We start from the raw sequence: 12,986 nt of genomic DNA, 5'->3' as shown, positions 1-12,986 counted from the left end.
GAAATTTTCTTCTTCTTCTTTGCACTATCTCCAAATCTCACATTGAAATGCGGATACAAATTTCTTCAAACCTACTCTAATAATTAATAAGTGTCCTTCAACATTTTGAAATTTCTAAAAAATTAATGTTTTGCTTTTTAAATTAGTGAAATAACAATAAATGACTATTAAAATATTAAAGATGAAGATTAATCACAGTTTGTGCCTCTTCTCTTGCCATAAACCATCATCTAGGGCAACCAATTCTCTTCGTGCCAATGCCAAGAACTTGGCCGCATCATTTATTTGGCACAAATCCTTTTTTATTATGGTTCACTGCATAGATATGGTTGTATTATTGCTTTTTGTTGAGTTGCCCAGTCTCTTTGTGTTGACTTAGTTATAATTTTCCCTCCCTTCTTCCCTTGATATTTTGCTTAAAAAAACTAAAAACTAGTGAGTGAAATGTGTGTCAAGAGTAACATTACTGCATAAAAATAAAAGGTCCTCCTTAAACACCCACCATATCCTTTTTTAGAACCCTCCTATCGCCAACAGCATGCCGCTCAAGGCCCAAAGAAATTACATCCAAAATCAAACGGATCAATGTTACTATAACGACGGTTCATATCAATAAAACATCCAGTAGTTGAAAATGTTTCTAAAGAATGTAATAAAAACGACCTGGATATCATACATAGCCTGCATTGTCGATGTCCACATTGCTAACTGCGGTTGGTAAATGGGAAACTTTCCAACTTTCATGCACACTCAGAAAAAAACGCTTCAAAGTCTACATGAAAAGACTGGAGCTCTGTAAAGCCTCCCCACTCATTTGATCGCACCACCCTCTCTTTAAAGGCTGAAACAAAAAATCAGCTTCCACTGACAGGTGGGACTGTAGCCGGTTTTGCATCCTCAGCTTTCTCGTGTTCTTTATTTAACATCTGAAAAAAAAAATTGCAAATTGAAAAACAATCTACATACATAAACTTAATTAATTAGCAGTATATTTCAGTCAGGAGCGGGCAGGTCACCTTGTTATTGATCAGATTGTGGAGCGCAATGACACTTCGGATGAGAGAGGAAAGATATAAAACCAACATCATATCATTTGTTTTTACTGCACAGAGGAAGAATAAGATAAAAATTCTCAAAATAAAAACAGTGTATACCGTCTGCCCACCTAAAAACAGAGTATTACCTGCAAATGCCTTGATTAACTCAGCCACGTTGAGATTTGGAAGCAGGTTGAACACATCCTGAAATTTTAAAATTTGAGGAAACATGTGGCATGGATAGACGAAGAAGTAAAAGGATCAGGAGCAAGGATTACATAGGATACAATTATGCCATTGTTGTCTTATTGAAACGTCATAGAATGTGCGTAAATAACAGAAGAAAAAAATTAGTGAAACTAGTGATGTTAAAATGTATGAAAAAGTAACAAAAACTATACCTGTAAATGATAAAGTATCTCATGATTTAATGGAACCTTCCCATCAATAACAAGATCGAGGTACCCACGTATCTCTCGTAGCCGTGCATCCAAACCATTTAAAGCAGTAAGTTTTCCAGCAACCTGAACAAAACAAAAGGCAACTCTATTACTTCCAAATCTTTTTGTCCAGGGATAAACATACATAATCCAAAATCTTAATTGTGAAATTTATCAAAGAGATCGATTTAGTAAATAAATATAAGAAAATGCTTGTGAGAAAATAAAACCTCAGTTGCAAGTGTACTGATGGTGGTATCCTTCACGTCCCTTAACAAGTGCTCCACTCCTGTTGACGAATAACATGAGAATGAAATTGGTAATGGAGATGAAAGATTATAAATCCAATGATAATGTTGGAATTGCATCTTCTTTCAGATTTCTAAATGGTGAAAATTGCTGAAAGGAAAAATGTAATTTTCATGTCATAGCATACCAATTTCCTCGACCTCATGAGCAGCAATTTCTGAAGGCACGTGAACGAAAACCTTCTGGCTTTTTTGTGTAGCATTCTGAAACCATAACCAAGCATTAAATTAACATCAAGGATGACAAATGGAGGCTGCTTGTTCGGGAAAAACAGTAACTGACTGACTCCACTGGCCTCTCCTAAAAATATAGGAACTATTCTCAACAGTTAACCATATCCAATCTCTATATAAAGATATTAAATAAGAAAATATGATATTTTTCTTACCTCTTTCACTTCTTCAACATCATAGTAAGCCTTAGTGGGTATCCCCATCTCCTTAGGCTGGACATCAATAATGACCAAGACAGGATTTGGGACATAGCTACAACACCCAAGGAAATTGATCACAATAATAGACTTCAAATGAAAAAAAAAAAAAAAAAAAAAAAAGGCAGAATATGTTGCAAAACCACCAAAGGAATATATTCATACATTTATCAAATTGAAAGCCTCAATCTAGTGTTATATAGGATTCCATCAAAACTAGATTAGTTAAAACAATAAGATTTGAACATCAAGCACCAAGAAAAAAGAAAGTGACCGCATGATAAAGTTACATAAACAGCCAACTGTAAAACTTTTTTCCCCCCTAAAATTAAGGTACATGATCTCACTTGTGGAATAATCTGTGAACCTCTAGATCATTCTCCCGTAGCTTTGGACCTGTACTATACCAACCAACCACGTGCTCCTTAGCTGAAACATGATTAGAAATTGACATATAGAGAAAAATTAGAATTCCCCATAAAAACTTTTAAACTGGCATCATATTCACTCTGAAATTGAAACAAGAATACCATTGATTCTCTTGAACATTGAAAACATCGATTCATGATAGTTGTGGTCAAGAAACCATATGCTTGGATCCTTGTCATCTTCTTCAAAGGGCACTGAAATAACATGATTACCACTTAAGTATTACCAACAGAACTCTCACTTGAATCATGTTGTTGAATAGAAATAAAAATTTTAGAAAGCCTACAGCCTCATAAAATTGCCCAACTAATATAAAAGATGGGGATTCTAATGCTGAAAACATTGAGGAAGAAAGAAGTTCCAGGGTCTTCTTTCAATAAAATAAAAAGGCAAATCTAACATATCTTGACATTGCCGTCTTTTGAATATTTACAACCCTCTATTCCTAACCACTACACTTGCTCCAAACACCACACTCGATATCAATATCACAATGCATAAAGAACAGCCGTTCATCAACTTGAGGTCACACGGGATATAATCTGATCCTAACCAACCATTTTACCTTCTTGGAATTCCCACAAGTTCTATGACTTAGCTGCCTACATTATCGCAACCCAAAAATTAGGAATTTTGTCATTTGAAGTAGAAGCAATCTTTCATTTTAACAAAATTGAAGTGGTTCGAGATCACTCAACTTCTGATTACTTTGAATAGCATTAACTCTATTGCCCAAACTGGAGTTCACAACTGGAGGGCACCAAGTGCTAGACCTTATGATTGCAAACGCAAGCCCTCAAAACAATAGCTACACTTTCGATAATCTAAAAATCAATCTTCGCATTACAAACCCCAGATTCATCTATTAATTGAGTACAAACCCTAGTAATAAAAATTCCCAAATCATATAAAATTTGGGTGGAGAAAAGAATAATAGTAACTATAACTAACAAAGCATCTAACGGCAAAAATCAAAGTTTCAGCTACCATAAAATAAGCCCAAAAATTAACCGCATCGGTGCTAACATCCAACACTAACGCATAATTCACAATCCTAACCCTAACTTAGGTCAAACAATTAAGAAAATATATGAATTCGAAAGCGTTAATATCCATAATTTCCTTTAGATCTAAACAAAATCAAGAAAATCGACGGGCAAAATTGAAATATCGGACCTGCATAGCTGTTGGTGACGTCGACAGTGCCTTTGAAGGAGCTACCGAGCAAGACTCCGACGACTCGCTTGCGCGTGTCCCTGGCGACTCGGTTGTAGTTGTCGACGATGCTGAGCAGAACCAGTGGGTGAACGATGACCTTCTCGATGGGCCTCGATGATACTTGCTGGGACTTGATCACATCCATCGGCGATATTTCGACGAGCCCTTGGCCTTGGGTGATATTTTCTTGATGCTTTTCTTTTATCTCCGTCTTCAGTACTTTTGCTCTGTTTTTTTTTTTAGTTTCTTGTAGAAAGAGTAAGGCCCAACAGAAAGATAAGAGAAGAGTCTCTCTCCAGCTCTTTAATAATTCGCTGATTGGGTAGCACGAGTTTGGTTTCTCTATTCTAAAACCGCTCTGTGAGGTTACGTTTTCAGACCTTTTTTACCCGAAATAAATAAATAAATAAATAAATATATGAGAGGAAACACAAGAAGGAAGGATGCCACGCAGTCTGGCTTTACTTGGCCCATCAGGATCAATAGTTTGAGCCCAATTGCTTGTCTCAAAAAATTAAGGTAAGAAACGACGTCGCTCTTTCCTTCGTGTTTCCAAATTTAACTCTGTACTTTCTCTTATGTTCTCCATCACGTTCGTCGAGGCGTTTGCTGGCTCTGGTGGTGCGGCTTAAACAAAACTTCGTCGTCTCAGTGAAAACAAGGAATTCAAAAACCTAGTAAGTCTCGAACCCTTTAAGACGCAAACCACTCTTCTGCTCTTGTTAACATGTTACTGCTTCGCTTTCTTTCTTTCTTTGCTATTTCACGTTGTTGCCTAATTTGAACAATTGTACAGGAATTGTATCCCAGTATCTATATAATTTATCTTTGTAGCATAAATATGTTTGAGTTGCTAGTTATTTCTGGAAATACGTAAGTTGTTTGAAGAAAGGACTGCATGTGTTCGTATGAAATATGGGCAATTTGGGTATGTACGTAAGATGTTCGAAGAAATGACTGATAAGGAGTTGGCATGTTTTTGGTTTTTTTTACCATGGGAAGTCTAGAGTTTTAGCTCAGCAAACCAATCGTGGCAAGAACTGACCACTCGTTGTGGGTTAAATATGTGACAGCAACGAGAAAAAGACTTCCTTTTAGCTAGTAAAGGATTGTTGTGAATTATATTTCGTTGAAGCTTTGTTTTTCTTTTAGAAGGAAATTTTTTTCCAATATGGGAATGTTGGATTGGACTGTCGATAAATAGGACTGGAGGAAGTTACCAATTCAGATTTTGAACATGTGCACGATGTTTTTGAAGAATGTTTGATTTATAATTGGATTCTTTAAAAGCTATTGCTGTATTTCTTGCTTTGTACACTAAGAAACAAGCAGAATACGGACTTTTTTTTAGAGATGGATTTTTTTGTATCAAATCGAACCTGAAGGTAGTAGTATGTGTATGATGGTTGTCCTGTTCTTTTTTTGGATGCATTTTGATGGTCATATTCTTGCTCTTAAACTTCTTCGTTAAATATTTCTGTATTGTATTGTTTTCAAATTTTGGGCTGTTTTTGGATTTTGGAAACTAATATTTAGAAAGGAAGAGATAAAGCACAAATCATACGTACATTAACCCTGTTCTCATTTTGGAACTAACCTTGGTAGCAGGAGCGTTGTTTTTCAAGTTTTACTGCCTACAGAAGTACCAGGTGTTTAAAACATGGGCAAAGCTTCGAGGGATAAAAGGGTAGGTGACCTATTTCGTCAGAATTTCTTTTCTACATTTATTTTCTTGCTTTCCGTTACAAGTTTAATGATTTGCAGGATATATACTACAGAAAAGCAAAAGAAGAAGGTTGGCGTGCTCGAAGTGCCTTCAAGCTCCTTCAAATAGATGAGGAATTCAATATATTTGAAGGTGTGTTACTATGGGGTGCTCTCTCTCTCTCTCTCTCTCTCTCTCTCTCTAAGTTGAAATGGATTTATGTAAGTATCTAACCTTCGGCTGCTTAATTACAATTTGATTTACAGGAGTAAAGCGTGTGGTGGATTTATGCGCTGCCCCTGGTAGCTGGAGCCAGGTATTTGTTATCAAAATGATTATCTTGCATGCCTTTTGAACTATTTTGTGAAAGTAATCCATTATTCTCCTTCTGGTATTTGTTTGCGTCTCAAGCGGGCTTGTCACAGGTTTTATGGAAAATGTTACTGTTTCAGATGATGTAAATTTGGCATTCACATTAACTATCATAGAAAGAATCTAATTTACAGTTCAGTATAAATATTTGAGATGACGGTACATTATTTTTCTACTTACAAATGGCATTTTACGCCACAGTTTTGGACATGTTAAATATGATTACTGCATTCTTTAGTGCTGGAGGCAGGATATATGATGATTGATCACCAATGGTCACTGGAGGTTTCCATACTCTAGATTTACCTTGTGAACAATCTATTTGGGATAGCAATATGCAAAGCATTTTGAGTGTTTTTTGATACCTAGTTCTTATGTATAGGTTTTGAGTCGTCAATTGTATCTGCCAGCAAAGCTTTCACCAGATTCGAGGTAGGTTACCTTGCTTATATTTTAATAAAACCTCTTATTACTTATCAAAAAAAAAAAAAAAGGTTACCTTGCTTATATCAAGCTTTCCTTGAATTTTTTTTGCTTATTCTAATTTTCCCAAGTTTTCTATCAGCTCTTTTGTCAAATTAGTATTTTCTATTTACAATGAAATATGAGGTTTAAATTCTCCCTAGATTGGGTCTTGTAGCTGCCTGATAATTAGTGATGGGTAAATTAGACTTTGTGCCCCTTGCTCAAATTAACAACCCATTCTCAATCTCCCCTTCAAACTTTTAAATCGCTACAACTGGGAAGTTAATTGTTGGAATTTGAAATAGGGAGGTCAATGGAGTAGGAGTTTGGGTGGGAGGGGGGATAGAGTGTACTTTACCCTTAATAAGCAGAAAAGGTTAAAACATATCCATAGGAATCAAAATTGGTTAAACTTGAGTTTGCATTTATACTGTCATAAGCCATGGTTTTCAATCATTTGGGTTTCTTTATAATTAGATCTAATGAGACGAGATAACTTTTGTGGTGTTGGAGAACTACCACCAACCCTTAGTAAGGTTTCAGAGGTTTTACACATAATTACCACTATGATTGAATGTTGATGTCCGTAATTTTTCTTCATGGCCCTTAAATCAGGATGCTCTATTACCCAAAAAAGATGTTGGCTTTTTGAGGAAAGTATTACGTAAACTTTCAATGAACTAATTATGTTGCTGGATTAGAGATCTTGTAGTCTAACAAATATGTCTTCGTTCTGATTTCTCTAGGATAAAATCTTCTGTAATTTGGAGATATATATGGCCAAGGCATGTTTCTAATTCTAGAGAGCTAAGTTGGATTCCATGTTTTTTTTTTTTTTTTTTTTTTCTGGGATCTTATGAGTGAAAATATGCGAAATTGAGTTATGATGATACTTTAAACCACGACATAAACATCAGGTTTTGGAGTTCCCTTTTACTACTTCCCTACGAAGACCATAACTCCCTACTTTTGAAAAAATGTGCAGGGATAGCGATCTTCCTCTTATTGTAGCCATTGATTTGCAGCCCATGGCTCCAATTGAAGGTGTTATTCAGGTGCAGGGTGACATAACAAATGCTCGAACAGCTGAAGTGGTGAGGAAGGCTTCAAGTCTGAGTTACACGTTTTTCATTTGACTGTATGAATACTAATTACATGTGGCGCTTTTTACAATTATATAACCTACTTGAATTCATTATGCTGGTGTTCTAGTAGAATTTCAGAACAATTTTGGGTTTCCTTCAGCATCTAAAATTTGCCATTCAAGTTACTTTAATTCAAATTAATCATTTTGACTGACTGTTTTTACATATATTATAAGTAAAAAAGCATTAGGATTTGGGAGGTATTAGTGTTAAAGAATTTTACAAATGTTTCTCTGATTACCTACCAAAAAAGTTTTATTATTGTTGGTTACATTTATCAAAAGAAAGAAAAGTTTTATTATTGTTGGTTACATAAATCATTTTTCTGTTTGATATTCAGTACACCTGCATCAATATTCTCTGGACATCTCATTCTTGGATCAGGTGACATGGTTTGAATGGAATGCTCTGAAAGGAAAATTAAAATGCCATAGGGAATTTGGGTTAACATTGAGGAATGAAATGAGAGGTTGTGATTGATTTGGAAGATAATGAAATCAAATGGATTAGAGTGACTGCACATATATCTAGCCAACCACAACTAATTGAGCGAGGCTTGGTGTGACTTTCCATGTAATTTTCATCATCTTGGTTTATTTGGGATGACTATGTCAGGATTTGAGTCAGTAACATTACTAATTAAGTCTATTTTTTGGACAATAACTATGTAATCCCTTCAACTTCAATCTACATATTCGGTACATGATACCCAAATAATTCCAGTCCGTACTCAAAACTCACCTTTTTCTTGTGCCATATTTTGCTAGTTTCTGTCTCCAATCTCCATGAGTTGGTTAGTCAAATATGGATGACTAATATAATGATTCCCAGATTGAGGGCTTCTTTGCAGTAATTCATGTTTACTATTTTGACCACGAATTGCTCGTTGCATTAAAAAAACACAATATGTTGTCACCCGTTGTTTATACTGTTTTAGTTTTCCCCCTTATTTTCAGGTCATTAGACATTTTGATGGTTGCAAGGCTGACCTGGTTGTGTGTGATGGTGCTCCTGATGGTAAAGCAATATTTTATGGTTTTGGCTCTGTTTTTTTTGGTCCATTATTGTTTTTTCTGATATTTTACAATCTTTTTGGTCTTGCTTTATGCCTTTCTATTTTGCAGTAACTGGTCTTCATGACATGGATGAATTTGTTCAGTCCCAGCTCATACTAGCGGTAAATTATGGTTCCTTGTACTGCTTCCAGTGTGAATAATATGTGATTGACCCCAATCTTGAACAATTCGGAGAATATCTCAATTTAAAACAGAATTCAGATTATTAATATTGTCGATCCTAAGGGGTTGCTCAATTGGTTAGGGCCTACACCTAATTAAGTAGATGTAACTGGTTCAAATCTCCTCTTCCTTCTCCCTAAGGGTGGAGTCAAAAATTACTTATCAAAAAAAAAATTCAGATTATCAACATTGTCAAATTTCAATCCAAACACCACAAATTATGTCACCAAAAATCACATATTGTGCAAGAATATAATGCATAAAGAAAACAAATTTTGGTGACGAAGTGCAAACTTTTGAAGAATTCTTAAAAAGAAAAACTAGTCTGGGAGCCCGCGAACTCCAAAGAAATTCCACCATAGAAGAAATATGTTACAACTAGTCCACTTACAAAACCTTTGTAACCTAGACATAGGCGTGCAACCCCAGCAGACGACCCACTTGCCTCTGACTACAGTGGCTCAAGAACTTCGGTCTTCTTCTACTGAATCTTCTCTACGTGCAAATTCACTCTATGCAACTTGGAACTCTAATGGCCAAAGGATTTTCTGTGGTTTAAAAGATAATCAACAAGGAGAGTTTGTTTTTGATAGTCTAGTCTTAGGAAGGTTAAAAACACTCTCCAAAAGGTTTGAATAGCCATACACCTCTCCGGGAAAAATCATATATATTGAGGCTTAAATAGGTAGGGTAAATGCTGGGTTTAATAAGGTTAGTCGGCTGAAGAAAAAAAAGTCTATTTGCAGGTTTGCTTGATTGAAGTGCCAATGAACTCTCAGGTTTGAGTATGACATGATGCACACATTCAATCAATCAAGCATTGATCATGGGATTGATTGAACTCTCAGGTTTATGTATCATCTTCAATGCAGTACTTTGCTCAATTGAAGTATCGATCAAACTCTCAGGAATTTGAATGAACACATGTCACACTAGTTTGATCAAGTGGGCGTTGATTGTGCATTGATCGAAGTCTTGAATTGTCTTGAATTCTTCATGCCTTGGACCGAATTTTGCACCTACTCAACCCTACTCAAAACCTAAAAATTACAACCCAAATACCATGTTTTGACAAATGAATTTGCCAACACAATGTCTTTCTTGGGAGCAACTTACAATTGTGGGTAGTTTAGGATGATAATTACCTTTTTCTGAAGAAACAAAAATACATGCGAGTCTCCTTGCTACTATCCCTCATTATTCAGTTTCCGCACATTCATCTATGTTAATGTCAAAAACTGGAGCGTAGATTATTATGAGGTTCGTCCTCCTGGTTTCAGTTGGTCTTTGCAACTTGCATCTGTTGTATCTTATATTCTCCTGATTTGTCTACGTACTAACATTTATTTATCCATGTTACGTTTAGCAGTAGGAGCAATTCAAATTTAAAATAAGGTGAAAGTTAGGGAACAAACTGTAGCTTAAGTTTATGTGGACAATTTGTAAGAGAGTTCTTGGCAACTATAAACTGAAAATGTTGAAAGAAATTAATGAAAAAATAAATTTCTATTTTAAATTTCTTGCTGAGGTTTTGTTTTGTTTTGTTTTTGAGAGATTAATGTTGCAAGTAAAATGTCGTTACACAATTGTGCAACTGAAATTTGAACCTTTGCTTTTCGTTGAATCCTTGATATTTTGCACACAATTCTTCTCTTTTGACTGCTATTTTTGGCTGTATAATTGATTGCTTACCATTTTCGGGATGCAGTTGATTTCAACAATATACTTGAATTTTTTTGACGTTTGCATTTGATAGCATATGAGCCATCTTTGTTGCAGGGTTTAACAATAGTTACCCATGTACTTAGAGAAGGCGGAAAGTTTATTGCAAAAATATTTCGCGGGAAAGATACTAGTCTTCTGTATTGTCAGGTAAATCTAATGCTTGTTAAAACTTCCAATATCAGAAATCTGTTTCTTGAGATATGATCAGCTGTCTATGACCAAAATTATACGTGATGTTCGAGGGCAAAGTCTGTAATCCTTTGTCCATCCAATTTAGCCTCCTTGTTAAATATTTAGTCATAACACAAGGTTTTGCCAAGCGTTTACAGTAATGATAGATCATGCTCACTGAAATTTTGAACAAAAGTTGAGAATAATGACCTTTAGGAGAATGCGACTGTTTTTCTCACTCATGTTCCTCAACCAGTTCCTTCTCTCACAGTGGCAAAAGGAGCCAAAAAAAAAATGTGGGTGCTATTCTTAAATTGATTTTATAGATTGATCAAGGATAATCTGGAAGTGGCCTATTAAATAACCTTTCAACCAGTGGGTGGGTACCTGCTTACGGGAGACATGAGGAATTTCAGTTGAGCTTATCTACTTGTGGTGCAATGTCTCTTTCTACCCATAGTTATCGTTAAGTAATTTTGTTAGCACATTAGTAGCCAAACATTTAATCGTGTTAGCTGAATCTAGAAGTGTTAGCAGATCTTTCTTTCTTCTATGTTATTGTCATCTTTGGGTATTAGTGTTTGTCTGTTTATACCTTATTTGTGCAATGACAAGAACGAGGCCTGCCTGGAATATCCTTAATTTTTTGCTTCTTTGTTGCAGCTGAAATTATTTTTCCCTTTGGTAACTTTCGCAAAGCCAAAAAGCAGCAGAAATTCCAGCATAGGTAACACTTCTATTTCCACTTTTTCTCTTGGAGAAACTCCATGCTTTTGAAATTCTTTATGATCAAATTAAGGAAAATCTTCCATGACATAAGAGTAATCATCTTGGTCATCTCTTTTTCCTGAGTTAAACCTGGGAGTAGTCATCTTGGTCATTTTATGTAATTTGTAGCCAAAGCTAATTCTTTATCTTTTGTTTGTGCAGAGGCATTTGCAGTTTGTGAAAATTATTCCCCTCCGGCAGGATTTAATCCGAAAGATTTGCATCGCCTATTAGAAATGGTGGGGAGCCCATCTGGAGGAGATGATCTAGGTAATGTGACATTACATATGATTGTACCTGTTATGTATGGTATATATTATTATAATAGGGTTGATGACACGACTTGAACCAACATGCAACATTTAGGATTAACAATTTTTTATACAACTCGCGAATCTAACACGAAATTAGCGGATTAGGGTTGAGAAGTCTAACCCATTTAATTCAATGGGTTGGGTTATGATTAACTTATATAATCTTATATTCATGACTTGACGCGATTCGAATTCAACACACAAACATGAATTGTTAGACAAATATTATATTGATTAGACATGGTTAGAATTGCATTCTTGCTTTATGGATTCAGTCTTGATCTTGGACAATTTGCACAATCATGGTTTGGAAAGAAAATTCCCAAAGCTTTTGTCTTCTTTTTGGGATTTTGGGTGAATTATGGGTTCTGATTTTGATGGGGCCAATTCTATCATGATTTTTCTTATTTCACGTGGCAGTAATGATATCATGTTGGCTAACAGATTGCAGTAGTGGGTGGTTGGAAGGGCCAAATAAGGTGTATATCCCATTTCTAGCTTGCGGGGATCTCTCTGGATACGATTCTGACCGTTCATATCCGTTACCTAAAGTTGCCGATGGAATTTACAAGAGCTTGGATCCTGTACAGCCCCCAATTGCCCCTCCTTATAAGAGAGCACTTGAATTGAAGAAAGCATCCAGTCATGGAATCCAAGAGCTTGAAAAGCTCTCCTTGGATTCTTGATTATGATGCATTAATGTATACACATACCGACAAATTCAAATGGCCAAATTTGTTGCAGCATCTCTAGATTCATCCTAGAAGGGACTCTCTGTGTTCGTTCTTGTTCTTGTTCTCATTGTCGATCATCCAGATGATAGGACATCTTTAACTTTATCCCTGTCTCCTCATTTTGAAAGATTAAGAAAGTTCACATAACTATAAACTTTTGTGCCCACAATGTGGCGAAATGAGCCGCCTCCCAATTCTTTTAAGGAAGCATTCCTATCTTCTCCTCCCATTACGCCCGTCCATTTGGCTAGATGTTGGGAAGGATCCCCTCCTCCTTAGTTCTTCTTTGATTTCTTTCCTATAAAAAATATGGCAAACTTTGTTGTAGTGTTTTATTTATGGATGATAGAGAACAATTGGTGTTAGCGTAAAATTTTACTGTTCTTCTTGCTGGTTTACTTGTCTAACAATTTGTCAATGGATCTTTGATAACACACTTGAATCTATGTGCAATATGTATGCAGGATAAGAACACTCTTATTTGGT

General features: G+C 35.7%; 2 protein-coding genes across 4 annotated transcripts; one reads left to right on the top strand and one right to left on the bottom strand.

The window, feature by feature from the left end:
* Positions 1–490: 490 nt before the first annotated feature.
* Positions 491–4,141, bottom strand: LOC132191715 (26S proteasome non-ATPase regulatory subunit 7 homolog A). The gene is made up of 10 exons (XM_059606808.2): positions 3,822–4,141; positions 2,747–2,839; positions 2,564–2,645; positions 2,175–2,271; positions 1,914–1,989; positions 1,708–1,766; positions 1,439–1,561; positions 1,184–1,241; positions 1,017–1,102; positions 491–926 (listed from the first exon to the last, which is right to left on the bottom strand). The coding sequence occupies exons 1-10, from the start codon at positions 4,006–4,008 to the stop codon at positions 855–857; spliced, it is 933 nt and encodes a 310-aa protein (XP_059462791.2). The 5' UTR covers positions 4,009–4,141; the 3' UTR covers positions 491–854.
* Positions 4,142–4,402: 261 nt separating this feature from the next.
* Positions 4,403–12,727, top strand: LOC132162012 (S-adenosyl-L-methionine-dependent methyltransferases superfamily protein). Of its 3 annotated transcripts, none has more exons than XM_059572257.2 (12): positions 4,403–4,540; positions 5,469–5,550; positions 5,628–5,721; positions 5,835–5,884; positions 6,323–6,372; positions 7,391–7,499; positions 8,507–8,567; positions 8,675–8,727; positions 10,568–10,660; positions 11,348–11,411; positions 11,615–11,722; positions 12,211–12,727. In XM_059572257.2, exons 2-12 carry the CDS (start codon positions 5,524–5,526, stop codon positions 12,450–12,452), a joined length of 951 nt encoding a protein of 316 aa, XP_059428240.1. In that variant the 5' UTR covers positions 4,403–4,540; positions 5,469–5,523; the 3' UTR covers positions 12,453–12,727. The 3 variants fall into 3 exon arrangements, with proteins under 3 accessions (XP_059428240.1, XP_059428239.1, XP_088367077.1); XM_059572256.2 differs by having other exon boundaries at positions 4,404–4,540; positions 5,472–5,550; XM_088510951.1 differs by lacking the exon at positions 4,403–4,540 and having other exon boundaries at positions 5,472–5,550; positions 5,642–5,721.
* Positions 12,728–12,986: the final 259 nt, after the last annotated feature.

The sequence above is a fragment of the Corylus avellana genome, chromosome 10 (genome assembly GCF_965113065.1).
Source record: "Corylus avellana chromosome 10, dhCorAvel1.hap1.2, whole genome shotgun sequence".
Classification (NCBI taxonomy): Eukaryota; Viridiplantae; Streptophyta; class Magnoliopsida; order Fagales; family Betulaceae; genus Corylus; species Corylus avellana.
This window is presented reverse-complemented; position numbering and strand designations above follow the sequence as displayed.

Excerpts from the sequence above, each read along its gene's own strand:
- LOC132191715 (XM_059606808.2), bottom strand. The coding sequence starts at position 4,008 with ATGGATGTGATCAAGTCCCAGCAAGTATCATCGAGGCCCATCGAGAAG. Across the intron at positions 2,272-2,563 it reads GTTCACAGATTATTCCACAA|CTATGTCCCAAATCCTGTCT; the intron begins GTGAGATCATGT and ends TGGGTGTTGTAG. Across the intron at positions 1,242-1,438 it reads AGATACTTTATCATTTACAG|GATGTGTTCAACCTGCTTCC; the intron begins GTATAGTTTTTG and ends TTAAAATTTCAG.
- LOC132162012 (XM_059572257.2), top strand. The coding sequence starts at position 5,524 with ATGGGCAAAGCTTCGAGGGATAAAAGG. Across the intron at positions 6,373-7,390 it reads AAGCTTTCACCAGATTCGAG|GGATAGCGATCTTCCTCTTA; the intron begins GTAGGTTACCTT and ends AAAAATGTGCAG. Across the intron at positions 7,500-8,506 it reads ATGCTCGAACAGCTGAAGTG|GTCATTAGACATTTTGATGG; the intron begins GTGAGGAAGGCT and ends CCTTATTTTCAG.